This window comes from Cucurbita pepo, chromosome 1 (genome assembly GCF_057944985.1).
Source record: "Cucurbita pepo subsp. pepo isolate OVF chromosome 1, ASM5794498v1, whole genome shotgun sequence".
In the NCBI taxonomy this organism is placed as follows: domain Eukaryota; kingdom Viridiplantae; phylum Streptophyta; class Magnoliopsida; order Cucurbitales; family Cucurbitaceae; genus Cucurbita; species Cucurbita pepo.
Genome location: NC_141798.1, coordinates 1,065,005 through 1,091,190, shown reverse-complemented (window position 1 = coordinate 1,091,190; position 26,186 = coordinate 1,065,005). Strand labels below are relative to the sequence as shown.

The 26,186-nt window shown below is 35.9% G+C and overlaps 4 protein-coding genes and 2 non-coding genes across 13 annotated transcripts; 5 read left to right on the top strand and 1 right to left on the bottom strand.

The window, feature by feature from the left end:
* Positions 1 to 3,481: 3,481 nt before the first annotated feature.
* LOC111788376 (zinc ion binding protein) lies at positions 3,482 to 7,851 on the top strand. Of its 2 annotated transcripts, XM_023668698.2 has the most exons (11): positions 3,482 to 3,641; positions 4,023 to 4,133; positions 4,254 to 4,372; positions 4,458 to 4,504; positions 4,572 to 4,672; positions 5,040 to 5,127; positions 6,378 to 6,486; positions 6,670 to 6,841; positions 6,971 to 7,042; positions 7,197 to 7,310; positions 7,398 to 7,851. In XM_023668698.2, exons 1-11 carry the CDS (start codon positions 3,540 to 3,542, stop codon positions 7,488 to 7,490), a joined length of 1,128 nt encoding a protein of 375 aa, XP_023524466.1. In that variant the 5' UTR covers positions 3,482 to 3,539; the 3' UTR covers positions 7,491 to 7,851. The 2 variants fall into 2 exon arrangements, with proteins under 2 accessions (XP_023524466.1, XP_086977788.1); XM_087121662.1 differs by lacking the exon at positions 6,971 to 7,042.
* A 1,096-nt stretch (positions 7,852 to 8,947) lies between these two features.
* LOC111803194 (uncharacterized) lies at positions 8,948 to 13,748 on the top strand. The gene is made up of 7 exons (XM_023687492.2): positions 8,948 to 9,509; positions 9,913 to 10,053; positions 10,144 to 10,509; positions 10,636 to 10,878; positions 11,089 to 11,181; positions 12,813 to 13,013; positions 13,107 to 13,748. The coding sequence occupies exons 1-7, from the start codon at positions 9,195 to 9,197 to the stop codon at positions 13,317 to 13,319; spliced, it is 1,572 nt and encodes a 523-aa protein (XP_023543260.1). The 5' UTR covers positions 8,948 to 9,194; the 3' UTR covers positions 13,320 to 13,748.
* A 4,721-nt stretch (positions 13,749 to 18,469) lies between these two features.
* LOC111790634 (IAA-amino acid hydrolase ILR1-like 1) lies at positions 18,470 to 20,979 on the top strand. Its single transcript, XM_023671626.2, has 5 exons — positions 18,470 to 18,927; positions 19,106 to 19,231; positions 19,346 to 19,660; positions 19,755 to 19,883; positions 19,961 to 20,979. Exons 1-5 carry the CDS (start codon positions 18,568 to 18,570, stop codon positions 20,342 to 20,344), a joined length of 1,314 nt encoding a protein of 437 aa, XP_023527394.1. The 5' UTR covers positions 18,470 to 18,567; the 3' UTR covers positions 20,345 to 20,979.
* A 116-nt stretch (positions 20,980 to 21,095) lies between these two features.
* On the top strand, positions 21,096 to 21,168 carry TRNAR-ACG (transfer RNA arginine (anticodon ACG)). Its single transcript has one exon. It is a non-coding gene; the product is annotated as a tRNA-Arg (tRNA).
* A 181-nt stretch (positions 21,169 to 21,349) lies between these two features.
* Positions 21,350 to 25,216, top strand: POL{LAMBDA} (DNA polymerase lambda (POLL)). 7 transcript variants are annotated; one of them, XM_023668418.2, is made up of 14 exons: positions 21,354 to 21,669; positions 21,757 to 21,894; positions 22,021 to 22,290; positions 22,455 to 22,548; positions 22,632 to 22,762; positions 23,078 to 23,140; positions 23,296 to 23,472; positions 23,565 to 23,618; positions 23,685 to 23,773; positions 24,043 to 24,133; positions 24,238 to 24,318; positions 24,511 to 24,578; positions 24,754 to 24,838; positions 24,931 to 25,216. In XM_023668418.2, the coding sequence occupies exons 1-14, from the start codon at positions 21,559 to 21,561 to the stop codon at positions 25,027 to 25,029; spliced, it is 1,551 nt and encodes a 516-aa protein (XP_023524186.2). In that variant the 5' UTR covers positions 21,354 to 21,558; the 3' UTR covers positions 25,030 to 25,216. The 7 variants fall into 7 exon arrangements, 5 of the variants coding, with proteins under 5 accessions (XP_023524349.2, XP_023524448.2, XP_023524186.2 ...); XR_002814125.2 differs by having other exon boundaries at positions 21,357 to 21,669; positions 22,018 to 22,290; positions 24,717 to 24,838; XM_023668333.2 differs by having other exon boundaries at positions 21,357 to 21,669; positions 22,018 to 22,290.
* Positions 25,073 to 25,146, bottom strand: TRNAN-GUU (transfer RNA asparagine (anticodon GUU)). The gene has a single exon. It is a non-coding gene; the product is annotated as a tRNA-Asn (tRNA).
* Positions 25,217 to 26,186: the final 970 nt, after the last annotated feature.

Genomic DNA, 26,186 nt, shown 5'->3' with positions numbered 1-26,186 from the left:
TTTTTTGGTCAACATATTGGACTACGTGCACCCGCGTTGGAATCAAATCCAAGTACGTTGATTGAGTTGACCGAGGTCAACCAAGGACGACACGACGCCGTCAAATCCCAAGGGAAGAAATGACCGAGCAGTTCCCTAACAGACCAGACACACAGCATCTGCTCTGCTCTAATCGGAGTCATTAACAAACACAAATTACTGCGGTGAAAATTTTGTTGGAATTTACATAGTCGTGTACGAGAGTTGCGGAATGTGCGACACGTGGCGACCTCATGGTTTTACATTTAACTAAAGTTAAAAAAAAAAGGAACATAAAAGTCAAAAGGGTAAATAGAGAGAAAAAAAAAAAAAGAGAGAATTTGGAGATATGGAGGAGTCCCAATGAAATCTAGTGTGGGACCCACGACATCTTAAATATTAATTAAAAAAAGAAAATTAAACAGAAAACCATTAAGAGAAGAAAAGTACTCGACTTGACTTGCCTTCCCTTGCCTTGCCTTCCCAAGATTGATTTGGCTTTGCGGTTTCTCGTGGTCAGTTCAGTTCTTCCCTTATTTCTATTTTCTACTATCTGAGTGTGAAAATCTCTTCCGCTAATGGATATTATCCGATGTAACTTGTTACGTATTATTGCAGCCCCATGATTTTAAAATGTGTCTATTAAGAAGATCTTTCCCCATTCTTATAAAAAATGTTTCATTTCCCTATCATCAGATTTCACAGTCCAACTCCCTTGGGCCTAATGTCACTTTAGCCCGTTACATATCATTGTCAGCTTCACGATTTTAAAACCGTCTCTTATGGATAAGTTTTCATATTCTCATAAGAAATTGTTCGTTTCACTTTCCAACAAACGTAAGATCTCATATTGATTGGAAGCCTAAAAAATAAAATTACAAATTTTAAATGTGGTATTTTATTTATTTAAATTGAAATTAGTTTGTAAGTTGGTCGGTACATGAAAATTAGTTTAATAATTTTATAATCGAAGTAGTCATTTTTTGCGTACATTAATTTAATATTCGAAATGAATTAAAAAATATTTATGAAAAAGAAAAGAAAAGAAAGTGAGTTTGTAAATTATTGGGTATATAAAGTTGTTAGATATTAAAGTGTTTAGTTGTATTATTTAAATACCTTCGTCCACTAGGAATTACCTACCCGTCGTAGATAGAGTGCTAACCTACTGCTCAAGTACTCACAATATATAGACAAACTTAAGTGTCGGTTGAGTCTCGTTGTTCATTCATTAATATTTCTAACCGCACATTTGTTTTTCCTCCTTAAATTTATGTTTTCTGCTATCTTTCGGACAAATTCATGATTTCAGTTAAAACATTTTTTAAACTATACAATAAATTCAACCGGCTGAATCAATTTTTATTCGTATATACTTACTAATCTTCAAACTTTAAATTAAAATTTTACACTTAATTTAATTTATTTATAAGAGTTACAAAACTAGTAGATTATATGAAAATTCAACCGGGGTAAAAGTATGTATATTTACTTAAATGCAAAAGTTTAAATTAAATTAGTATGAAAAATATACATTTTTTTTACATTTTTGTTTGTAGTAAATAATTAATTTTGATGCAATTGATGCGTCTGGCAAGACAAAAAGAAAGACGGCGGAAGCATGTTTATTATTATTATTATTTGGAATTATATTTATTATATGGAGCTTCCCAACGTCCCAAAAGACAATTCTATTATTTTAAACAAAATTACAAACCAACATAAAAAAGGAAAATAAAATACAAAATTCAAGTTTTTTTTTTTTTTTTATAGATATTCGTTCATTTTCCACGTAGACTGTAACGTGTTCCATTAATTTGGAATTAAAAAATACATTTTATACAGATATTAGAATCTTAGATATGGCAAAGCATTTGAAGTAGAAAAACAGAACATAAATATTTGTTCACTTCGGACACGGCAAAGGCACATAGAACATAGAACACGACACGATGATTATAATAATTACAATTCCCAGGAAAATTAAATTAAAAAAAAAAAAAAAAAAAAAAAAAAACATAATGGGCTTAGTCAAAATGGAATCTTGATCTAAGTTTGAGATCATGGGCCCACTCCCCATCACCAATGGCCACGTTTATTTCACATTTTATTTATTCACCGTATTTCGTTAATTATAAAATTAGCCCAATAATGTCCCCTCTTCCCATTATTTCCCCTTTGTACGGTCGTTCTACAAAACAAAAAATATAATTCTTTTTAATTTAGGATAAACAGGAAATAAATATATATTCTTTATTTTTTTTTAAATTTCTTTTATAGCCATGCCTTTCACTCGAACTATAAGTCAAGGAGTTTTATTAAAGCGGTCTATATTCTACGATAATAGACATCTTTATACTCTTTTATTATTATTATTTTTCGTATATAATGCTATTTAATTTTAAAAAATATAAAAATTAGAGACTAGAGCGCTTGATAATAATATATATAAAAAAACAATATTAATATTTTATTGGTTTAATAATCTAAAAAAAGTGGCGCCCTAATCTTTGGAGGACTCCCAATCTGTTAGATCACGACAACACACCAATCCCATTATCTTCTTCTCTGTCTCGTCGTTATAAAATCAAAATAATAATAATTTTTATTTAATTTTTTGGTGGAATTTTTATATATTATTGGTTCATTTAACTTTTAAATAAATGTTTGATTTGGTGGGATACGAATATTTTCTATGTTTATCTATGATTTTTTTTTTCCTAAGATCTATTAATTAAATACACAATATTTTTGGGACATATTTATTATATATTCACCGGCATAATGTATTATCCGAAATAGGATTATCCAATGATAACGGATTAATATGAAAATTAAGTATAAACACGATGATTAAGTTAAAGTTAAAATAATTTGGGTAAAGAAAAAGATCCGACCTTTTGAATTACAACAAATTCACATGCTTAAAAAGTTATGCCAATTGGTACATGCTGCTTTCATCCGGTAATATTATGTCCCCCGTCTACTTTATTTTATTTGTTTAAAAAATATATATATTATCATTTGCCAAAAATAATGATAATAATGATCATAATTAAGCATATAGTTACAACTTATAAGATAAGGATGAAAAGTATATTTTATTTTATATTTTTTCACATATTGCATTAATAGATTTACAAATTTTGTATATTTAAAATTCCAAAAAAAAAATATAATAACATATATTTTTAATATTAGATTTAAAAAAAAAAAATGTAGTCTCGGTTGATTTTACTTTATAAGTTTATTTCACATTATGTTTTTATAGCGTGAAAATTATTATTTAATTAATCAATAAAATTATAAAACTAAAATGAAATAAAATTAACATAATTTTTATTTTTAAGTTTGGCGGTTCATTTGGAAAGTTTTTTGTAGGAGAACCGCCCCAATGGACCGGTACTTAGATCCGAGTTACGGTCCAGAAGAATGGAAGAAGAACGAGGCCCAAATAGGCCCAATTCCAGTTCTATCATTCGATTCGAGGCGCGAAAGAACTCACCTGGAACCGGGAAAAAATGGAGTGTGCCGGCAAGGGACGAGGAAGTCGTTGCATTGGCCCGGCGATTCGACGCTGTGGTCGCTGCGGAGCTGTTGCTTACTGTTCAGCCGATCACCAGGTTCTTTTGCTGTTTACAAGCCTTTCTGAATTTTGTCATTGAGTTCTGTTTTAAGCTTTAAGACGATTAATACGACATCGTAGAATTGTAGAAACTTTGATAGTTTGAAATTCACCAAATTTTGAGTGCGTTCCTCTAAGGTGTAGCTTAAAATAGGTGATAATCGGTGTTGCTCTTTGAGTGTCTTTTAATTCATGCTTCAACATATTGTGAGACACGGTGTTCTGAATCTGAAAAAGAACACCAGCTGCAAGGTTATTCTACTTGCCTATTGCTACTAAGGAGGATAGGAAATGCCACTGGAGCTGTAAATTTACTTGGCGTATCCTGTCGCACCTTTTCATTTTGTAAGCCATCATCTTATTTAACAATTGTTCATAGATTAAACATTGGAATGATCATAAAGATGAATGCAAAAGGTTTGAGCAACAAATGAAGAGAATAGATGCCTTGTACGAGTTTCCTTTCACATTTTCCGAGGAGGCCGTTCAGGTATCAATATCTTCTTAGGATGTTGCATCCTTTACCCTAAATATTCGGCCATAAAACTGATTTTACACTCTACTTTTGAACATAATTTGTTGAACTGCCTTTGCTGTTGTTTTTGTTAAGTTGTGTCAAAAGCAGGTGAGTAGGTGTTCATTCTTGAGCAAAAGGGACATCCACAAAGTTGGAATGTGGTTGTACGAGTGTCCTTGTGGAGAAGCTGCTTCATCCTATGATTACTCAAGGTCTTTATCTGCAAGTTGTTCTATTTGTCGACGGACCTTTCACATTCACCATTAATTATTTCTGCCATTTCTATTTCACTTGCAGATTAAATGATTGTTGGGTTCTACCTAGAATCTCTTGCCCATGTAGTGGTACATCTCTCTCCTAGCTCTGTTCTGTGAAGTTAAGGCCTCTAGAAATAATCAAATGAACATGCAGAACCGCTTTCACCAATTACAAAACGTTTACACAGTTGGAAGGACTATTATGATTGGAGATGCATTCCCCTTCACTCTCCTGCTGCTTTGCTTCTTCATTGGGTATGTCACAACTAGATAAGGTTGGACTGTAATCAAGTTATTCAGCTTCATAATCAATCTCACATAATATATTGAAGTTTTAACTTTGGTCCTAATATGACTTCTCAGATTTACATCTCGTTCAATATTCTAGATTCTATTTAGTATGGATTCTAAGAAAAAAAAAAAAAAAAAAAACTTTTGTATCCAGCATCCCTATATGTGGGCTTGTCATTATCTAAAAAGTTCTTTTAGAACGAAATTTGTAAAATAATTGGTCCAAACTATTGGCATGAAATTCAAATAGATTGCCTGAAGAAGTTCTGATTTCATTTAAAGATATTCATCATAGGATGAACACTTATGTGCCCTCTATCTCTCAATTCAGCCACTTACAATAAGTTATGCTATGGAAGTTGCTGGTTTGGAACCCTTGACTCCAGAATTTGGTGACACATTATGCATACACTATTTAGGTATGATTTATCTCCAAGCTTTTTTTGGACATCCTGCTCATATTTGGATGTTTATTTTTCACTTGGATATACTAGCTATAGAATGTAACTGTGGTTATGTAACCATACTGGATATCTAATTAGATGCTTCTTTCATGTTAAGATACTGACTGCAACAAACAGACTTTTCTTATATGCATTTTTTTTTTAAATCAATATTTTTCCTGTTGGTTAGTCTGATCACTGGAAGGAAATTTATTGGGTACAAAGTTGTTATAGAGTTCCCACTGACTTAAAATAGTTCTTGATATGACTGAAGTAAAGTATACGCAACTCTGCTGTTGGAACTTTTCGAGCGTATTTTATACAGAACATTGTGTTCAAAGGATCTGCTTGCTGTTGTGTGAATCCATTTTTGATGTTAGTTTTCTGGTTCTCCGATGTGTAACGTATCTGGAGTGATGAAAGCTGCAGACCTTATTAAACTGGGGATCTTATGTATTGCCGGACTAAACATTGGAGAACCATTACTGTACATACTACGTATACTTTCTTCAGTCTGCCCCAATTGATCATTAGCACATCTTTTTGTTAGAAGATAATGTACTTGCTGGGCATTTCTTTGCCAATTTCCACAGAAAGAGTGGAGACCAAGAATTGGAAATAAAAATTTAATATTGCAGTGCCAAAATATTAGCGCCTGCAAACTACTAGCGATGTATGTGGACTAAACAAACTTACTCTCGTTGAGAGGTTCTTATCCATTCAAACAAAATTATAAGTAAACGAATAACTCTCTACATTCCTTTTCTTGAAGCTCCCTTGCTCTGATAGAAATTAAGAATGATTGAAATGCATGTCCTGAGCTCCCTGGAGATTCTCTGACCCTCGCTGAAATCTCGAAGGTCATGTTATTGTTGTTGTTTGCCTTAAAATTTATTATTATGGCACTTCCATCCTATATATTGGAGTGGCAACAGATGATAAAGTTTATTATTAGTGCTGTTTCCTTTGTGATAATTCCATTGCATGTTGGTTGTTTCCCACCTTGGCAGGACACTGGAATTTTGAAACTTTTTCTCTCTCTACAAGATGATTTTGTTTATATTTTATGAATATTTTCTGCCAGTTAAAAAAATCTTTATTTAACGATGCGACTGAGTGATACTCAAACAGACATACAGACCTACATCATGAAGGTCGATTATATGTTTCTATTAGTCTTGTTATATTTCATATTTAATTTCATTTTTTGGGCTCAATGCCATCAGGGCCTGAGAAGGAGCTTTTACAGCTCTCTGTCTTTGCTGAGTTGCTTGCACTTTTCCCCGGGGTGACAATACACATAGAGCTTGTTGGGCCTAGAATTCCCGAAGAAATGTAAGTTGTATTTCTTGAAGACAGGATGGATTCAAATAAGTTATCTTTACCACTAGTCCTTTTCTCACATCTTTACTGTGTCTTTGGCTATTAACTATCAATTATGAAACATTATGAATTACAATATCAGAAAATCTTTTAAAACTGGCACTTGATTTTTCCTTGGTGCTTTGGGATTGCTAGGGATGGTGAGAGCATTGACCTTTCCAGTTATGCTAAATGCCTACAGATGGATTGTGTTTGCAAATATTCAAGCAAAGACGTCAACAGGGATGTATATTCTGATAAACGTCCAAGGTTGACGTTGAAGCTTTGGAGAGGGCTTTACCATGATTGTTACAAAGCCATTACCGAAGTTAGTTTCTTTCTCGAACTCCCTCCCTAAAGAAAACAATCTTCTAGTGTTTCAGTTATTTCTTTCATGCTCACTTTTCATCTTACATGATCTTCCGACTGCTTCTCACTACTTGTTTTATCGGGACAGAATTATCATCCTCACTTAATCATTGCTCCAAATGCTGGAATTGCTGCCTATTCCAGTTGGCTACCTACTATTGTATGTTGACATTCTTGGCCAACGACCATATGATTTATTGCATGTAGTAGTTTTAGGCATAGAAATTTAGACTAGAAGTAAAACTGTATAAATTGAGCATTTTCTTATTTCTTATACTCATTATCTTACTCAACTCTTTGGATGAATGTAACAGGAACTTATTAAGAAGATAAATGTTCCAGCAATCTTTTCTGATTTCTGTGAAGAAGCTTGCCATCTTGGTGCTTCTTGTTTGAGCAGTGTGATAGGCCACCCCATTACATTCCCGGTAAGTCCACCGCTGCCCCTCTTTTAACACCAAGAGCATCACTATCAATTTGTTTTTGTTTTCACAAAACATCCAACCACCTTGCAGATTCAATTAAATCCATTCCGGCAACCAATAGCTATTGAAGACACTGCTCTGTTTCTTCCTTGCTATTCAAACTGCTTCCTGTACGGTATTTGAATAGACCAAAAGCACCAGTTTTTCTCCGCCAACCTTGTTCCAAATTCAGGTCTATGCCTCTTGCGCTAGAGGATTGACTAGGTAAACCAAACGGTTGCTAGGATATTTTAAGTTTGTCTACATTGTCAATATATCTCAAGGTTTTGCCGCCTTAGGTATTTGAGCAGCCATGTGCTGCATCATTGACCGTTTTCTAGATTGATCGTTTTTTTTTTTTTTTGAACTTCAAAGAGTAGTTGGTTACAGACTTGATCAATGATTCTGCCTCTAAAGTCTAGCGTTGTGCATCATTTCATTCGCTTATTAAAATCCTGGACTAACTAATAGTATATAATATTATTATTCGATAGCATTTCTTTAATCATTGACCCGTCTAATTGAAACTAACTTTTGGCCTTTTGGTTTCAAGAATGGCCACTGTTTGTTTGAAAATAGACATTCATAACATCTTTGATATCTATACTGGCTTCTATTTCTGTGATTGGGTGAATGTGGTTTGAGGTATGAGAGTAGCTTGGGATTAAAGCCTTTTGTATACAGTTGATGAACAGTAGTTTGGGCAGTTTAAAAAAAAAAATAAAACTTCATATAATACCTATTTCCAGTCCGTGGTTGACTTCGTCTTTGTTTTAGCTTGATTCTTAATAATTATCTCGGATAGGATATTCTTTCTTTCTATTGCAAAAAAACATGATCTCTATTGATCAACCAAAATAAAAGTATGAACTTTAATACAGGGGCAAACATACCCTTGATTTATTATGTTAGACGTGAGAGAGTATTCCTTGATTATAAACTTATGACCATTCTCTAAATTAGCTGACTATCATCATCCAAATTGATTCACTCTCTCCTACCCATGTATTTATATGTTTCTAGTTATATTAATAATTGTTACATATTTCCCTAGTTGTATTAATAATTATCGCCTTCATCGCCCTGGGGAGGAATCTGAGGAATGCAGGTAAGATTTGAAACAAAAAGTAAAAAGCTTCAAAACTTCATTTAAAAACAGGATTAATTAAAGATTTAGTTGATGAAATTGTTTGTTTGTTATCTAAACTTAGAAAAATATTTAATAGATTCACCAACTCTTAAATTAGTGTTTATTTGATCAATAAGCGTTTAATAAACCCTTAAATTTAATTTCGTGTTGAATTAACATTGAATATTTAATTTTGTATCTAATAAATGTTTGTATTACCATTTTTTATTAAATACAAAATACAAAATTGATTAAATATTTTTAAAGGTGAGAGAAATTAAAAATTAGGCTCCCCCAAATCTAATCTTGTTTTCTAATCTTAAAACAAGACATCTTAAATTTAGATTATAAGATATCTTAAATTTAGACTAAAAAATCAAAATTTGAAAATACCTGTAGACTGCCCACGTATTTCGCGTATAACCAAATACTGTATTTCGAGTATTTCGCGCTCGACACGTCGTTGATAAGCCCTCTCTCCCTGCCCTTGACCAACCCCTTCGTCGATCGGATCCCTCGATAGAACAGGAATTCCTCCAAATTCCTCCAAATTCCGCTCTCTCTTACCTCATTCCACATGGATTTTCATAACCAATCCTAATCCTGATTTGTTCCTTAATGCACGATTCTCCCTAGGGTTCGCTTCCCTTTTCTGTAATTTCAATCCCAAATTTCGCTTCGAATTTGGTCCCGACCTGATTCCACAAGATACCAATCCCATGTCTTCTTTACGATCAACAATATGGGTATTGGTTCTTTGCGCTTTAGCGTTACGTTTCTGTACGAATTTGGGTCGGGCTATGAACCTCCCCTTCACGGCCAACGATGTGCTTCCGGTTCTTCCTCGACAAATATCGTGGCCGGTGCTTAATAATTTCCATTCTGCCGTGGATTTGTTGCCGTCCTATGTTGGGTCTGTGACTCCCAGTAATGGAACAATTGAGTGGAAGGGAGCGTGCTTCTCCACTAACGAAGCTCGGATTGATTTTACGGAAGGCGATAGAGGCTTGGGAGGCGGTCTTCTCCGTCTTAAGGTTTGATCCTTTTGTTCTTTATGGATTGCCATGTTGTTTTTAAAGAATTTCTCGGAGTTTCGGTTGACCTTCAAATTGTTGAATGCAATTTTCTTACATTGGCCTTGGCACGGAGATCCTTAATTTTAACCAACTTCGATTAGTTTGTATACCAAATACTGTTATGGTTTTGATGCTTCGGCCACGTTTTTAGTTGAATTATTAATCGAATTCTATATTCACGAGTAGAAGATTGAGTGCGTTTGTTGTTTATATTAGTGGTTTGTAGAGAGTATTCTCAAGCAAGTTTTTGGGTGGTCATCTACCATAGAATTTAGACTATTTAACGATATGTATAAGCGTGCGAACCTACATTATGACATATATTTCTTTGTTTATTCCTTTCCCCCCCCCCATTTTATAGACATCTGCAGCACACAGCTGGACCTGTATGGATCTATATGTTTTTGCAACACCCTACAGGATTACGTGGGATTACTATTTCTCTGCACGGGAGCATACATTGAATTTTGGGTCATGGGAAGAACCTGCTGAGTTGGAATATGTATGTTTTTGTGTTCTTGTTTCGTTATCAAATGCTCTAATTTGTAGTTGCCTTGCATATTGCTAACCATGACATATGACACTTGAGCAGGTAAAGCAACATGGGATTTCTGTTTTTCTTATGCCGTCCGGGATGATGGGAACAATGCTCTCTTTGGTAGATGTGTTGCCTCTGTTTTCCAATTCCATATGGGGCGAAAATGCCAATTTAGCTTTTCTTAAAAAACATATGGGTGCTACATTTGAAAAGCGATCCCAACCTTGGCAAGCAACTATTAATCCAGATGATGTTCATTCTGGTGATTTTTTAGCAGTGTCAAAAATTCGTGGACGGTGGGGAGGCTTTGAGACATTAGAAAAGTGGGTAACAGGTGCTTTTGCTGGTCATACAGCAGTTTGCTTAAAGGATGAACAGGGTAATCTTTGGGTTGGTGAATCAGGACATGAGAATGAGAAGGTATGCAAGCTTCGTTTGGCCGTTTATTTCAACAAATGCATATGACTATGAAAAAACAAGTTAGTGGATTAGAAATGAAGCTTGAGCTTTTAATTTAAGCGGAGAATTTTCTCATGTGTCTAATAGGGTGAAGAAATTATTGTGGTGATTCCGTGGGATGAGTGGTGGGAGTTGGCACTCAAGGACAACTCTAATCCACAAATAGCCTTGCTTCCGCTGCATCCAGAGATACGTGCAAAATTCAACACTACTGCAGCATGGGAATACGCGCGAAGAATGTCTGGGAAGCCATATGGTTATCATAACATGATTTTTAGCTGGATTGATACCGTAACCGATAACTTTCCTCCACCTCTTGATGCTCACTTGGTAGGTTTTGGTTTTCTTTTCCCGCTGTCATGTTTCTGTTGTAGCAAATGTGCTCATTCATGTTTCAGTGGACTGGGATGAGGATATTATAGTAATGCATTTGTTGGTTATGTGTGTGTATGCATAAATATGTACATACATATCTAAGGACGATGCATGTATGAAGGACCTCTCGTGTAATTTTTCTTGCTGACAAGTTCTCATTTGCAGGTTATTTCTGTCATGTCTATGTGGACTAGATTGCAGCCAGCATATGCTGCGAACATGTGGAATGAGGCTCTGAACAAGCGGCTAGGAACTGAGGTATGTCAGCAATCTTGACACATTAACTGTAGACAAATAAACGATCGAGAAAATTTTCAGCACATCAAATTTAAAGGTAGAAAACTTTCTAGGATTGAATGCCAACCTTTTTACCCCACAAAATTTCACTATTGAAGTGAAAACTAAACATCTTTTATTACTACTATTCAAACCTTTGATACGGTAGTTAATAGTTGATTGCTCTTCCATTGGCTATTAAGAATGAGGAAAAAGGGATCTCATAGAATTTAATTCTTGTTCACAACCCACAATCAATATGAGGCACTTAAGACCACGGTGGGTTGGTGTAAAGGTCAATAAGAGTCGATCTAAATACTATAAGGGTAAAGGATTTTGAGGGAACGAGTTCTGGGAGGCTTAGGCAAATGTATCAGGAGAACTGTTTGTAATTAGAGTGGCTCTATTCCCTTATTTTATGGATAGCTTGAAAGTGGCTCTATTTTGCAATATTCGAATGTTAATTATTTACTCTTAGTATGTGTTTGACATGCCTTTAAAGGGTTTTAAATTAAAGCACTTATGTATTAAGTATTTTTTTTTTCTTAAGAACAACAAATGTGGGATCGGGATTTGAACCTTTAAACTTATGCCTTAACCATTGAGATATACTACAAAAAAAATTTAAAAGTGCTTTTGATCTGTTTTTCTAGTTTTTGTACCATTTTTTACAATTGAAAGTTTTGAAACGCATTTAATTGTTAAAAAACACATTAAAAAAATCTGATAGACAATGCTAATGTTTTAGAGAAACATTATTAATCATTTATAAACACATAATAAGTCGCGTCAAACACTCACATAGATGAACTGAAGGATGGGGAAAGAATCTTCACAGGTTTGTAGGTGGAAATCTTCATTTGAGATGGGCTTGGGGTTTTGGGACATTAACTAGTTTCTCCTTTTTTTTTCCTTTCTTTTTTTAAGTAAAACAAACGTGGGGGTGATAGATTGACCTTCATCTCAAGCAAGTAGCAAGGTAATAGATATCTTTATTTATAGAGTTATGCTCTGACATGAAAATAAAATTTCTTAGTGGTTTAGACATTTAGTTTTTGGGACGAGGGATTCATTGCACATCCTATCTCTATCCTCAATCAAGCATAAATTATCTATAAAATTTACTATTTAAACTACCATGGAATAAATTATCCTGAATGCTACTCTGTTCAACTGCTTGAATACCCTTCATCACATTGTGGGTACCAGCTCGAAATATTTTAAAAATAGATCGGTGCATGATGGACCTTATTGAAGCTTGAGAACTTCTTTGATTAATGGTTGATGGACAAATGTTTTTCTAGAAATGCCTTAAGCACGAACACAATATTGTTCTCTAGGGTTCTCTTTGGAAATCCATATGCATGGTGATACGAAGCACAAAGGATCATGAAAATTTGACTGAAATCTGTTTTAGCTTCACATTTCTATCTGATTATTCTAGTTCTTCATTTATCATCCGAACTTTTACAAAATAATCCTCCAAATTTACCTGTTTTTCTTTTCATATTTCAGAACTGTACAGAGCATTTGTTGTCCTCTAAAGTTCTGTATGAAAGCATCTCATTCGTATATGATAACTTAGATTATGAAACTTCTTGTTTTCCTTTTAGGATTTGGACTTGCATGACATTCTAGTCGAGACTGAAAAGCGAGGAATTCCTTTTGACGTACTGCTTACAATTCCGGAACAAGATGAATGGGTCTACAGTGATGGGACATCTACAACATGTGTTGCCTTTATCCTTGCAATGTACAAGGAGGCTGGAGTATTTGGTCCTATATCCAGCTCCATTCAAGTAACAGAGTTCACTGTATGACTCAAAATTCTTGAACATGTTTCATAGTTAATGATCTTGCCTCTTCTTCCATAGCATTTTTTATCATTGAATTTGGCTGTTCTGCAGATTCGGGATGCATATATGCTAAGGATTTTTGAGGACAACCAAACAAACCTGCCAAGTTGGTGCAACAATGAAAGTGATAATCTTCCCTTTTGCCAGATTCTTGGTGAGTACAAAATGGAACTTCCTGAGTACAATACCTTGAAACCTTACGCCAATATGAATGAAAATTGCCCCTCCCTGCCTCCTACATACGATCGTCCCATTCGATGTTAAGCCTGGCTTTGGCCTACATGTTGGCGAAGGCTGTCGATTCAATTCTTTACGACGATTGTATAAACCATGGCAACTAAGTCTGAGATTGTACGTGGACGAAAAGTGTTTCAAACCTTCTTTTATCTGCAGCAGCTAGTTTCCCACTGGAGATTCTCTGTATTTGTACATAATTTTAGAAGACATGTTGTGGTATTTAAAAGACTGGGTGCTGATTCATTTCTGGTTCACACAATCTCAGAATGTTATGCCCATTCATCCAGTGAAATTTGATCGTTGCTCTTTCAAATTTGTGAATGTTCCCATCATTTGTCTTGAATGTTGCTGTATTTGGCACAGCAGCCACTTGAAACTTGCCTTGATTTTTACTTCCTTTTTCCAAGGTTCAAAACATCTTGGTTTCGTATCCAAATCAAATTCTTTTTGCTTTAATTTCCACTTTATTAGATTAAACTTCCTAATTGCACGATTTTGAAGTAAAGTTCACATTAATTGGTCGCTATTTGGAGTTGGTTGCACAGTTCAGCCATCCTAATATTGAATAGACGACTAAAGCAACTTGCAAGAATATTCAACCATGTTCGTGTGCAGGAAATTTGACCACTCGTCGCCACCTTAAGTACCTTGCAGACTTAATTTGAACAAAATTTCAAATAGCCTATTCACAAAACCAATCTTACAATTCGATTTTTCTGGGAAATTCCCACTGAAAGCTTGATTTTCCCAGCCATAGAATAGTCTGAAACGTTGGGTTCTGGGAAATGGAAGATTAAAGACGAGAAATTGCATGGAAAGAGGAATGATTCATAAGTGAAATTCTGTTCAATCATTCATAAAAAGGAAAAAAACACAAAGTTATTGACTGTCGAGTAGACCAAACCAGACCAGAGAGGCTTCCAGCCACCCTCCATTTCCCTGCCTTTGTCCTAACTTCGGTGACTTTAAGGATCATGAAGGTTGAAAAACTTAACCCCAAATCTCTCTATCTTACGTCTGACCACAACATCAACAACCCAAAATCTGAAATTTGTCCGTTTTGACCCGTATTGTTGTTAGCCTCAAGATTTTTAAAATGTGTCTAGTAGGGACAGGACTGAAAACATCTTGGTGTGAAAACACTAGTAAACACGTTATAAAATCGATTCTTTTGGGATAAGTCCATAGGGAAGGAAGGAGGTGGGTAGGGTCTAGATATGATCTTTAAAAACAAAACCCACATTGTAAATGCGATGAAAATGAAAAATGAGCAAAAAAAGAAAACAAGAACAAAAAGAATTCAATAAATGAGGGCGACCCACCATATTGAAGACCCATTTTCATTTATGTCTCTTATTTCATTCATTTTTAATACTCCACATGTTCCGATACTTAAATTCTCGATGACAGTACGCCTTGTTGGAAACACTTTTCTCCAAAAGTAGGCGTTTTTTGAGATAGAAAGTGTATGGTGGAGAAAAAAGAAGTCCTCCAATGGTGGGAGAGGGTGTGGTTACACACACATACCCTACAAAGTGGGGTCCTTACAAAAACATATGCCCATCCAAAGTTACAGCTTTGTGTCACTCATTCTATGAAGATATGCCCAAATCTTATTTTGGACCCTTTCTTTTTCATTGTGTTTTTTTTATTGCTTTTGTAAGTATATATATATATATATGCTTACATCATTCCCCACTTCTTAATATTCCTTTCTTTGCCTTTGGCTGCTTCTCTCTTTCACTGTTCTATACTTTGGTCAACATTCATCAATGCTAATCCTTTACTATTCTCTTATATACTGTTTAAGATGGGACTTCTAGCAACCAAAAGGAGTTTGCTTTACCAAAACTTCCAATATCTTTCCTAAAATTGTTAGAATATTTTATGAAAAGTTGTTTAGTTACTGTTTTTTATCCAATAATTCTATACATTTCTATGTTTTGAAACGAAAGGGAAAGTACCGAATAGAATAATGGTTTGAAAACAATCTCTCGAATCAACACTCTAGTTGTGAGATCCCACGTTGATTGGAGAAGAGAATGAAACATTCTTATAAGGGTGTGGAAATCTCTCTCTACCGGACACGTTTAGAAGCCATGAGGGGAAGCTTGGAAGGGAAAATCCAAAGAGGACGATATATGCTAATGATGGGGTTTGAGCTGTTACAAATAGTATCAAAGCTGGACATGGGGCGATGTGCCAGTAACGAGGCTGAACCCTGAAGAGGGTAGACACTAGATGGTGTGCCAGTGAGGACGTTGGGTTTCGAAGGGGGTGGCTAGTGAGGAGGCTGAACCCCAAAGGGGTAGACACCAGACGGTGTGCCAGTGAGAACGCTGGGTCTCAAAGAAGGGTGGATTGACGAGTCCCACATCGATTGGAGAGGGGAACTGAGTTGATTGAAGAAGGGAACGAGTGTCAGCGACGACGCTGGACCATGAAAGGGAGTGGAGTGTGAGATCTGACATCGGTTGAAGAGGGAACAAAACATTTGTTATAAGGGTGTGAAAACCTCTCTCTAGCAGATGCTTTTAAAAATCTCGAGAGAGAGAGAGGAGCCCAAAAGAGAAAACATAAAGAAAACATATGCTAGTGGTGTACTTGAGCTCCCGCACTCACTAGAATCAAACGAAACTATTACTACGGCGGGTTTTGGTTATCCATTAAGGCAGCTATCTTTCCATGAAGCTGATTACATCCCCACTTTCTTTGACATTTCGTGTATGTAGCCTTTTCCAATATCAATTAGTTAAATACCAATTAGTAAATTATGAACCTAATCTTCTCTTTCAAGCATTCCAATCTTTGTTTTACTTAAACAATACCCATAATTATTGCTCCCTAAAATAATAACATCAATTCCCTCTCTTTTTTCGTTCAAGTGCGTATCTATAAAACAAATGTGAACCACGAAATTTCTATGCATATCCATTACTATATTCAAAACCCATTTCAAACTAAAAAAATATCACCTTTATGTTGTAACCCATTTCCAAATTTCACTATATATTTTCCACAAAATCTCTCTTTCTCTCTACAACACCACAATGGGAAAGAAGTCGTCGAGCTATAATTTGGAAGAACACGAAAGTGGGTTATTTTCTTCAACCTCTAATGTTGAAAAAAAAGTAAAACTTTTTGGATTTGAGCTAAACCCATCAAACAACCATGAACTTGGATCAAGTTCTTGCTTGAATGGCGAAGGCGATGAGAGTGTAAACTCTTCAACAACGGTCTGTTTTGAAAGAGCAGAGCCCAAATTTGAGTGCCAATATTGTTTGAAGGAGTTTAGAAATTCTCAAGCTTTGGGAGGTCATCAAAATGCCCACAAGAAAGAGAGGCTGAAGAAGAAGAAGGAGAAGATGGAGCTTCAAGCTACAAATGCTTCCCTCACTTATCTTCTCTACACTCATAATTCTTCGCACATTAGTTTCACTCAAAACGGCGCTAAGTTTATCCATTTCGATGGTTCTGTGCCGCCGCCCGACAAGGCTGTCGGTTATGTGTCTTCCTCTTCTTCTTCTTCTTTGCCTGTTTGTAATGATCATAGGCGTTCTTGTAAGTCTTTGGATCTTCAACTTGGTTTCAATTGATTATGTGTTCTTAATTTTGCTCCTAATTTTGTAGCAATCCAAGCACTATGTTAAGCCAATCAATACATTTTTTTTTTTTTGGGGTTAAATTATTACGTCACTATCACAATAAATTATGATCTAGTGTTCATTATATTATGATTTGATATTGATTTAAATAATATAGATGGTGTATTATGTATGTATATAATCCAATTATAAATAGATTCTTCAATTTTAATCTTCATTAGTACCAATTTTTTTTTAAAAAAATACTTCAAAAATATCATTAATAAAAAATAGTTAATATGTTATTAATATTCACCGGAACCTTTTAAAACGTGTCTACCAAAGAGAGGTTTCTATGCCTTTGTAAGGAATGTTTGGTTGGCCTCTCCAACTGATCGTAGGATTCCACAAAAATATTTTAAAACGTATTTAACGTTAGTGTCCTTAGAATTGAAAAAGAGGTATAAATAGATGGTTTCGTCTATATATTAACAGTAACAACTTTTTAATTATTAATGAAAATTTTAAAATTTTAAAAATATTTTGAAATAAAATACTATGACAATATACTATTAAATTTTTTAAAAATTTAAGAATATTTTTTAAACAAATATTAATTTAACCTAAGATAGGTATTTATTTTAGTAACATAAAATGCGTATAAGTGGTATAATATATAGTTGGGCTAAATTGTATTTTAAAGCATATGATGACGTGTTGATGTTAGGTTTAATGGAGAGGAGTAATCATTAATTAGAAGTCTCATCCTTGGTTCCCATAATGCATCATTAATTAATTAATTAATCCTAAAAATCAGTCAATCCAAATCAATTAATATCATTTAAATTATTCAAGGGCATTTGACTGTTCATCAACTTGGACTTTTTTTTTTTTTATATAATTTATTTTTTTATACTATTGACATAAAAATAAAATAAAAATCAATAATTAAGGATATGATATAATATATTATAAACCATGATAAATTTATTAATGCAATATTATACATTAATTAGTTCTTTTTCAATGTTCTAGAAAGAATAATCAAATATATTATTCTTTTTCATATATATTTTGTTTATTCCAGTATGGGGCGCCCGTAGCAAAAGTGGAGTGGCAGAATAAATTGGTTTTGGGCTTGGGCCTATTGGGCTTTTTAGCCATGGACGGCCCTGCAACATGTGGGCCACTTCAGCTAAATCCACCTTAAAATTCATGAGTTTCACGTGCCGACACTGACCAAATCCAAACCAAACCAAACCAAACCACGCAACTCGTGACAAAATTATCAAAAGCATTCATTTTTGGTCCTCACACCTGTGGTGGCCGTATCAAATTCTGTTCGGTCTCATCCAAAATTTTCCATTAAAAAACTAAATTTAATTTATGTTTATGTATTGGTTAAATTACAAATTTTAATATTTTTTTATTAAAAAAAAAGAACAGATCCTTTGAATTTTGTATTGAAATTTGGAAGTTTAAAATTTATTAGGAAGTTGAGAAGTTACTTAAATTTGTTGTTTTGTTTTTAGTTAAATATGGTTGGAAGGTTTTGATTGGCTACATTTAATTTTATTTCATTTTTGATTTTATTTGAATCGAGTTCGTCGAGTCAAAGGAACACGAGACACTGTTCATGAATTTGGTACAAATAGATGTTGGTTTCGCTTCATTATTAATTCCTCAACGATATGGAGCTTCTGTACTTCCTCATAATCATCTCCATTTTTAAGCTTGAAGCTCCTGTCCATGGAACAATCTCGAGCTCCGTTCAAACCAGTCAAAATTCTTCACTCCGACACCAAATTCTGGAGCTTGCCAATGATCCCATTACTTCAAATTGGATGAAGACGATAAGGAGAAAAATCCACGAGAACCCAGAGCTTGCTTATGAAGAATTTGAAACCAGTCGTCTTATTCGACAGGAGCTTGACAATCTCGGCGTTTCTTATCGATGGCCGGTCGCCGGTACCGGCATAGTGGCTTCAGTCGGTTCTGGGTCTCCTCCATTTGTTGCTCTAAGAGCAGATATGGATGCTTTGCCAATCGAGGTCGGATTTGGTTCATTTCATATTTCTTATTTCCCCGCTATTGATGACCGACTATCTTCTGTTCGATGAAATGCCCAAACGAACTTAATCGGTTCTTCTTTATCTTCATTTTTAGATTCGGCTTAATGGGTATCTAAAATGAAAACAGGTTTGTTTTTCTTAATGGATTTGATATTAGGAATTGGTGGAATGGGAGCATAAGAGCAAAGTGAAGGGGAAAATGCATGCTTGTAGTCATGATGCTCATGTTGCTATGCTTCTTGGCGCTACTAAAATTCTGCATCAACTGCGAGAGAAACTGCAGGTTCTCTAAGTACATTGCAAGTTCTTCCCAGTTCCAATAACATTCTGATTAATCTGTTTAGAAAGAAGATGATCATGACTTAAACTGTTTATGTATATGTCCTCTTCAATGCAGGGCACTGTTGTTCTTATATTTCAGCCAGCGGAGGAGAGGGGAGGAGGAGCTAAAGACATGATAAAAGAAGGCGTCCTTGATGGTGTAGAAACTATATTGGGGCTGCACGTTATGCATAGATATCCGGTCGGCGTTGTCGCTTCACGTCCCGGAGAGTTTCTTGCCGGGTGTGGAAGCTTCAAAGCTAAGATAAAGGGGAGAGGGGGTCATGCTGCAATTCCACACCATTCAATTGATCCTGTTTTGGCAGCTTCAACAGCTATTGTTAGTCTGCAAAACATAGTCTCAAGAGAGATAGACCCTTTAGATCCCCAGGTACTTTCTTTCAGATGAACTCTTGGCTGATCTGATTATACAAACAAGATAATTTCTTTCATATCATCTTAAAGGAGAGTGTTGAAAATTGCAGGTGGTTTCTGTGGCCATGGTTCAAGCAGGAACTGCACTCAATGTCATCCCGGACTCGGTCACCATTGCTGGAACTTTCAGAGCATTCGGCAAGAAGAGCTTCAATGCTCTCAGAGATAGGATAGAAGAGGTAACCCCCTGTACAGGTTCTTATACAGAACAGATGAATTTTCACTACACCTTGTGACTATTCATTTCTTGTGGCAGATCATAAACGGGCAGGCAGCGGTGCATCGATGCACGGTGGAGATTGATTTCCTAGGAAAGGAACATCCGACGATTCCTCCGACTATAAACAACGAGAAAATGTACGATCACGCTCGACGTGTCTCGATTGAGATTGTAGGAAAAGAGAACACAAAGGTATCTCCAAACTTCATGGGAAGTGAAGATTTTGCTTTCTTTTCAGACAGAGTGCCGGGATCGTTCGTATTTCTAGGCACATATAATGAGAGAATTGGAGCTATATATCCTCCACACAGCCCTCACTTTAAGATTGATGAAAATGTGCTTCCTATTGGCGCAGCAATTCATGCAGCATTTGCATATTCTTATCTCTTGAATTCATCATCAACCTCAGTCTTACTGTGACCACTGAATAATCTTCAGTCCCTTTGTTCTAATTCTATTGAAGAATCTCTTTCGAGTTCATCGATGTTTCGAGATTGTTTTTAATTAAGAAGAGAGTCTTGGATTCATTTGTTTTTAGTCGATGTTGTTGTTCCAAACAAGTCAGCTGGACTGTTGAATATTATTATAACATGTGAAAGGGAAACCCAATAAACAAAGCCTGATTAGAATCAGGTGAGGAGGAGAGGGATAACAACATCCATAGAGAAAACAACACCAAGAAGACAACAGAAAAGAAAGAGAGCTATGGAATATATAACATGTCAGATTCTGTCCTTGACAATGAACATGGTAAGAAGGATAAGCAGGAGTCCAGGCACGGACGACGGACTGGTGAAGCTGGCATAGGAGCCGGGCGATGTCGGTGGTGATGGGTTCGGGGGCATGTCCATGCCCGGCATAGAATTATCTGCTGCAACTAATGTGAACAGAAGAGCAAAAGAGGCTGCTAAGGCTGTGAATATGAGGTTATTAGCCATATGTATAAGTGTGGGATAGATTTTGTAAGTTTGTTGTTGCTTATTTCTGTGTATATATACTGAAAATTTGGTGATTGAAGCTCTTAGAAGTTGTAACTTTCTGCACTGCCTTTTTATTTTTTGTTCGTTATAGACGAGAAACTTAGTGACGATGAATCCTATTGCTCAAGTTGTTCACAGCTGTTAAAAAACAAAATTATTATTACTTTTAGACGGAACCCATTGTCAACAGCGACTCCATGGCCCAATGGATAAGGCGCTGGTCTACGAAACCAGAGATTCTGGGTTCGATCCCCAGTGGAGTCGCGTTTAATTTTTTCTTTTTCTTTTCAAAACCTCTTTATTCTGTGAAATCCTAAAGCATCGAAATTTATTTCTGGGTTTTAGGGTTCGATCCCCAGTGGAGTCGCGTTTAATTTTTTTTTTTTCTTTTCAAAACCTCTTTATTCTGTGCAATCCTAAAGCATCGAAATTTATTTCTGGGTTTTAGGGTTTAAGGTAAAATCCTTCTGCAGCAATGATATCAAGCGAAAGGGCCTTGCTGAATCTGATTAGCGGTCCACATGGGCCTCATTTTGTACACTTGTCAATTGATACGCCAATCACCATTGCACTCTTGGACACGTGTCTTATCAAATGGTCAATCATAGTACATAATACACAAGAAGACCACAGTCTCGTGCAGAGGAAGCTTTAATGGCGCCAAAGCGAAGCAAGAGCCAAAATCTCCTTCAGGATCCACATGGAATGTTCGCAGGGATGGTTGTCCTTTTAATCGAAAAGGGGGTGCAGGCTCGCCGGTTGCAGGTTTTACATTTTTATGATCTTTCTCTGCAACTTTGTGTTTCAAATGAATTTAAAGTCGTTATTTGGGTTTTGGTTTTGTGGTTGAAGATTTGGAAACAGAAGTTGGTCCAAATGGGTGCTTGTATTGAGGATCGTTTGTCGAAAAGGGTCAGCCATATATTTGCTGCGAGCTCGGACGCTCTTCTGCAAAAACTGGACGGTGAGCGTTTGGCGCGCTTTGAAGGGGTGAGTCCTGCGTTTCTTGCTAATTACACATGTATATTCGTATGTGGGTTCTGACAATGATGAACTTTGGGGCGATTGCTCGTGAATGGTTATTGAATTAGGCTAATTACTACACATTTTCAGAAGGTTCTCTCATACGAGTGGCTAGAAGACAGCTTACGTTCAGGGCAGAGGGCGTCAGAGGATTTGTACACTGTAAAAGTGGGTTTAGATGGGGAAAATGGAAGAGATGAGCCGCAGCCGTCTATTTCCAAAAAACTAAAACTGTCTCCCAACAATTCGGAAGAAGGAAGTGTTGAAAGTGGAGGAGATTCAAATGCTCCAACTCTTGTAACAAAGACTGCTACAGATCAAACACTGACTAATCCAAGAACTTCTGATTCTCTTAATAGCAATGTAAGTTTTTGTACTAACAGTTCTGAAATGTGTTTGCTCACCAGTTCATGAATTAGGAATGTTTTTCTCTGTAAATATGTGGCTTGATCATGGAAGTCTTTAAAAGTAATTTCCAGTTCTTCTTAGACTGCTCATATCTGAATGAATCATTTTGTTCTAAGAAGGTGAAACTTGTGCAGACATCTATGTCATACAGTCCACCGGATCTGAATAAAAACATAACTGAGATTTTTGGAAAACTTATCAACATATACAGAGGTGAGAGTGACGTTTTTCGGACTAATTGAGTGCTCGTGTTTCCGCGCCTGGTTTCTAATGGCTTCTCTTCTTTGTATTTTAAGCATTGGGTGATGAACGAAGGTCATTTAGCTACTACAAGGCAATTCCAGTAATTGAGAAGCTACCCTTTAAAATTGAGAGCATTGATCAGGTGAAACACCTGCCAGCAATCGGAAAATCGTTGCAGGATCATGTGAGTGTAGCATAACGACTGTAGTTCCGAATTTGAATTTTCAACTAACTTCTTTCTCTTTTGAGGTGGTGTGTTATGTTACCTGCAATCAGTCTGCTTGTTCATAGTATCATTTCCCATTGAATTGTGTGTTAGGGCTGGCCTGTTTTGGCTAGGTTCTTTCTGGACTTGAGATCGCTTCCGACCTCTGCAGGACTTCATTGGAAATCCATCTCGGCATGGGGGAGGACAGGACATGTCCTTGATATCATAGTCCTAAATGCTTTGCAATTTGTATATGGATTGATTATAGAAAGATTGTGCATTGTCTTGCAGATTCAAGAGATATTGACGACAGGAAAGTTATCGAAGTTGGAGCACTTTGAAACAGACGAAAAGGTGGTTGCAGATCTCTTAAGAAAACCTTAGACGTTCCACGTAGATAAATATCATCGATCTGCATTTACATATTTATCTTTCGATGTAGTGATGATCGATTCGTTTACTATCTTTCTCCTCGTTTACTTATCATATTGTAGTTTTAACCATTGTAGGTCCAGACAATCTCACTTTTTGGGGAAGTATGGGGTATTGGACCAGCCACAGCTCTGCGATTATACGACAAAGGATGTAGAACTCTTGATGACTTGCAGAAGGAGTCGTTAACCAATGCGCAGAAAATAGGGTTGAAATATTTTGATGATATTAAACAGAGAATTCCTCGCAACGAGGTCGGCTGCTTTACTCTTGCGGTTTTTGCAACGTTAGCTTATGTTTCAGGTAAATGTGTTCTTGGATTTCTGAAGTCCATCTGATTTGATAGGTTCAGGACATGGAGAGTCTTCTTAAGAAGGCTGGGGAAGATGTTTTGCCAGGGGTGAGAATTGAACTCAATCTAATAAATTTGGTTGTTAATTGATATTCATGGTGCTTGTTCTTTCAGGTTCTTATTGTCTGTGGAGGATCATTTCGGCGAGGGAAGTCGTCGTGTGGAGATATGGACATTGTAATCACACATCCCGATGGGAAAAGGTTTCAAGCCCCTAGCCTTAATCACTTATGTATTATTACTCTTGAATGTCGTTTGAGATCTTGATGTGAGATCCCACATCAGTTGGAGAGGAGAACGAAACATTCTTTATAAGGGTATGGAAACCTCTCTCTAGCATATGCGTTTTAAAAACCTTGAGGGGAACCCCAAAAGGGAATGCCCAAATATCTGCTAGCGGTGAGCTTGGGGTGTTACACGAAACACCTTATTATTAATAGTTCCTTGAGAGTTATTTTGTCTGTAATTTTAGCCATAGAGGTTTTCTACAAAGATACGTTAAGCATTTAAAGGATATGAAGTTTCTAAGGGAGGATCTGATATTCAGCACGCACAGTGAGGAGGTCAAATTACCCATTTCTCTCTGTTTATCAGTTTATGGCTACAAGATGCAATGATATGCTTTTCTCAATCCCTTTATATATATGCATTGTGAACCCATGAACAGGGAACAGATTCTGGTGTCGACACATATTTTGGCCTCTGCACGTATCCGGGAAGAGAATTGCGACACCGAATAGATCTGAAGGCACGAGTCCTCTCGTCTTTCTTTGGTCATTTCTTGTTTAGAATAGAATGGTAACTTTGAAATAGGTTGTTAGAAAAGTGGTGATAGAATAGAACCTAGTTCGTTTATGGTAGATTCGATTCGACCGATAACCATTATGGGTTGACCCAGACACTCACGGATATTAAAAACCTATGCATTCGACTCTTGCAGGTGTATCCAAGAGACATATATGCATTTGGATTGCTTGCATGGACGGGAAACGATGTACTAAACAGGAGGTATGCTGTTTCTGTGCGTTTTCAAATAGTTTTTCGAGTTGAAAAGTGCAATGCCGTTATGCATGTTAGACGAACACGACTCTCATTGTCCACTTTAAGCCAACGTGTTTATAAACCCATGATCATTCCCTAAATTAGCCGACGTGGAATTTTCATCATCCAACAATGCTTACAGGCTGAGATTAGTAGCGGAATCAAAAGGATTTAGGATGGATGATACTGGGCTGTATCCAGCTACCCAAGGATCTGGTGGTAAAAGGGTAATTAACTAATTGCCTTAGTTCAAAGACATATGGCCTTAAAATATAGGGCTGTCCCTAACTAACTCCATTGATGGTGATTATGCTTACAGGGTGCAAAAGGTAGTGCAAGTTTGAAGTTCGATACAGAAAAGGACATTTTCGAGTTCCTTGGGTTTCCATGGCTGGAACCCCATCAAAGGAATCTATGACTACTCTTAACTGTTTGTTCATATATATATATATAATAAGAATCGCTAGAGGAAGGAGTTGAACCTTCGACCTTGTGGTTAACAGCCACACGCTCTAACCAATTGAGCTACTCCAGCTAATGATTGAGTTACAGTACGGTTGATTTGATTAATAAAATGGGAGCATCCCACACGCAATAAAGACAAAGGAGGGTCTTATTAGGTAAGATGAGGCTTTCAAAGAGAGCGTCCCATAAAAACAATTAACAAAACCCATAATCTTTATTTCCTTGTCACTTGAATGACATTCAATTAAACAAATATATATATATATATATAAACTAGGAGTGTTGAAAATGTAGCTGAATCGACACCCCATTTTGTCAAGTTAAATGATTGTAATCCCACAAATTTCTCCTCTCCTTGACTTGCATTTCTATTATTTGCAGTTACGGGTGAACGGTTTGGTTCGGTCCAATTCGAGTACCAACCCGAAAGTAAACTAATATATTACCCATATGTTCGGTAAGTTCGGTCTAATCCATTAATAAATTTTAAGGTTACTTTTGAAACACTTGTAGAATTATTTTTTTTATATAAAATATAATGGTATTTTTAGTAATTTAGTTTTATTATTAATTTTAAGATGGATGGAATTAAAACATTTAAAAGTATTTAAAGCTAAAATAAAATTATTTGTTGGTCAGCTTTGGCAGGTTGGTTTTGGTAAATTTCTTAATCCCAACAGAATTGGATCGCCATCGCCATACCCACTTAAAATCAAATAAAATATATTTTGGTAAAAGCAAAGCTCCAAAGTATAGAGACAAAAGCCGCCTTCCCTTTCTTTTTTCCCCTCTTTCTAATTTCATAATGTTACAATATTAATAAATTTATGGAAGGGATATTAATTAAGCCTATGTCACCTTCTATAGCTAGGTAGCATATATAGAACCTTATTATACCGATACGAACGGAGTTTCACCTAACTTTATAGACCCAATCATCATGATTTGCACTAAAAATATATTAATTAATGCATACCCTAAGTTTCAACAACACGTTGTATTTTTCTAATTTTTATTATTTGGATATCTCAATCTATCTCACCGACCATAATCGAGATAAAACCGGCCCGACTCCAACTATTGCATCTTTTCATCAAAGTTTAGTTAAAT

Excerpts from the sequence above, each read along its gene's own strand:
- LOC111788376 (XM_023668698.2), top strand. The coding sequence starts at position 3,540 with ATGGAGTGTGCCGGCAAGGGACGAGGAAGTCGTTGCATTGGCCCGGCG. Across the intron at positions 6,487-6,669 it reads CCTAGAATTCCCGAAGAAAT|GGATGGTGAGAGCATTGACC; the intron begins GTAAGTTGTATT and ends TGGGATTGCTAG. Across the intron at positions 6,842-6,970 it reads GTTACAAAGCCATTACCGAA|AATTATCATCCTCACTTAAT; the intron begins GTTAGTTTCTTT and ends TTATCGGGACAG.
- LOC111803194 (XM_023687492.2), top strand. The coding sequence starts at position 9,195 with ATGTCTTCTTTACGATCAACAATATGGGTATTGGTTCTTTGCGCTTTA. Across the intron at positions 9,510-9,912 it reads GCGGTCTTCTCCGTCTTAAG|ACATCTGCAGCACACAGCTG; the intron begins GTTTGATCCTTT and ends CCCATTTTATAG. Across the intron at positions 10,054-10,143 it reads AACCTGCTGAGTTGGAATAT|GTAAAGCAACATGGGATTTC; the intron begins GTATGTTTTTGT and ends ACACTTGAGCAG.
- LOC111790634 (XM_023671626.2), top strand. The coding sequence starts at position 18,568 with ATGGAGCTTCTGTACTTCCTCATAATCATCTCCATTTTTAAGCTTGAA. Across the intron at positions 19,232-19,345 it reads AACTGCGAGAGAAACTGCAG|GGCACTGTTGTTCTTATATT; the intron begins GTTCTCTAAGTA and ends TCTTCAATGCAG. Across the intron at positions 19,884-19,960 it reads TCAGAGATAGGATAGAAGAG|ATCATAAACGGGCAGGCAGC; the intron begins GTAACCCCCTGT and ends TTCTTGTGGCAG.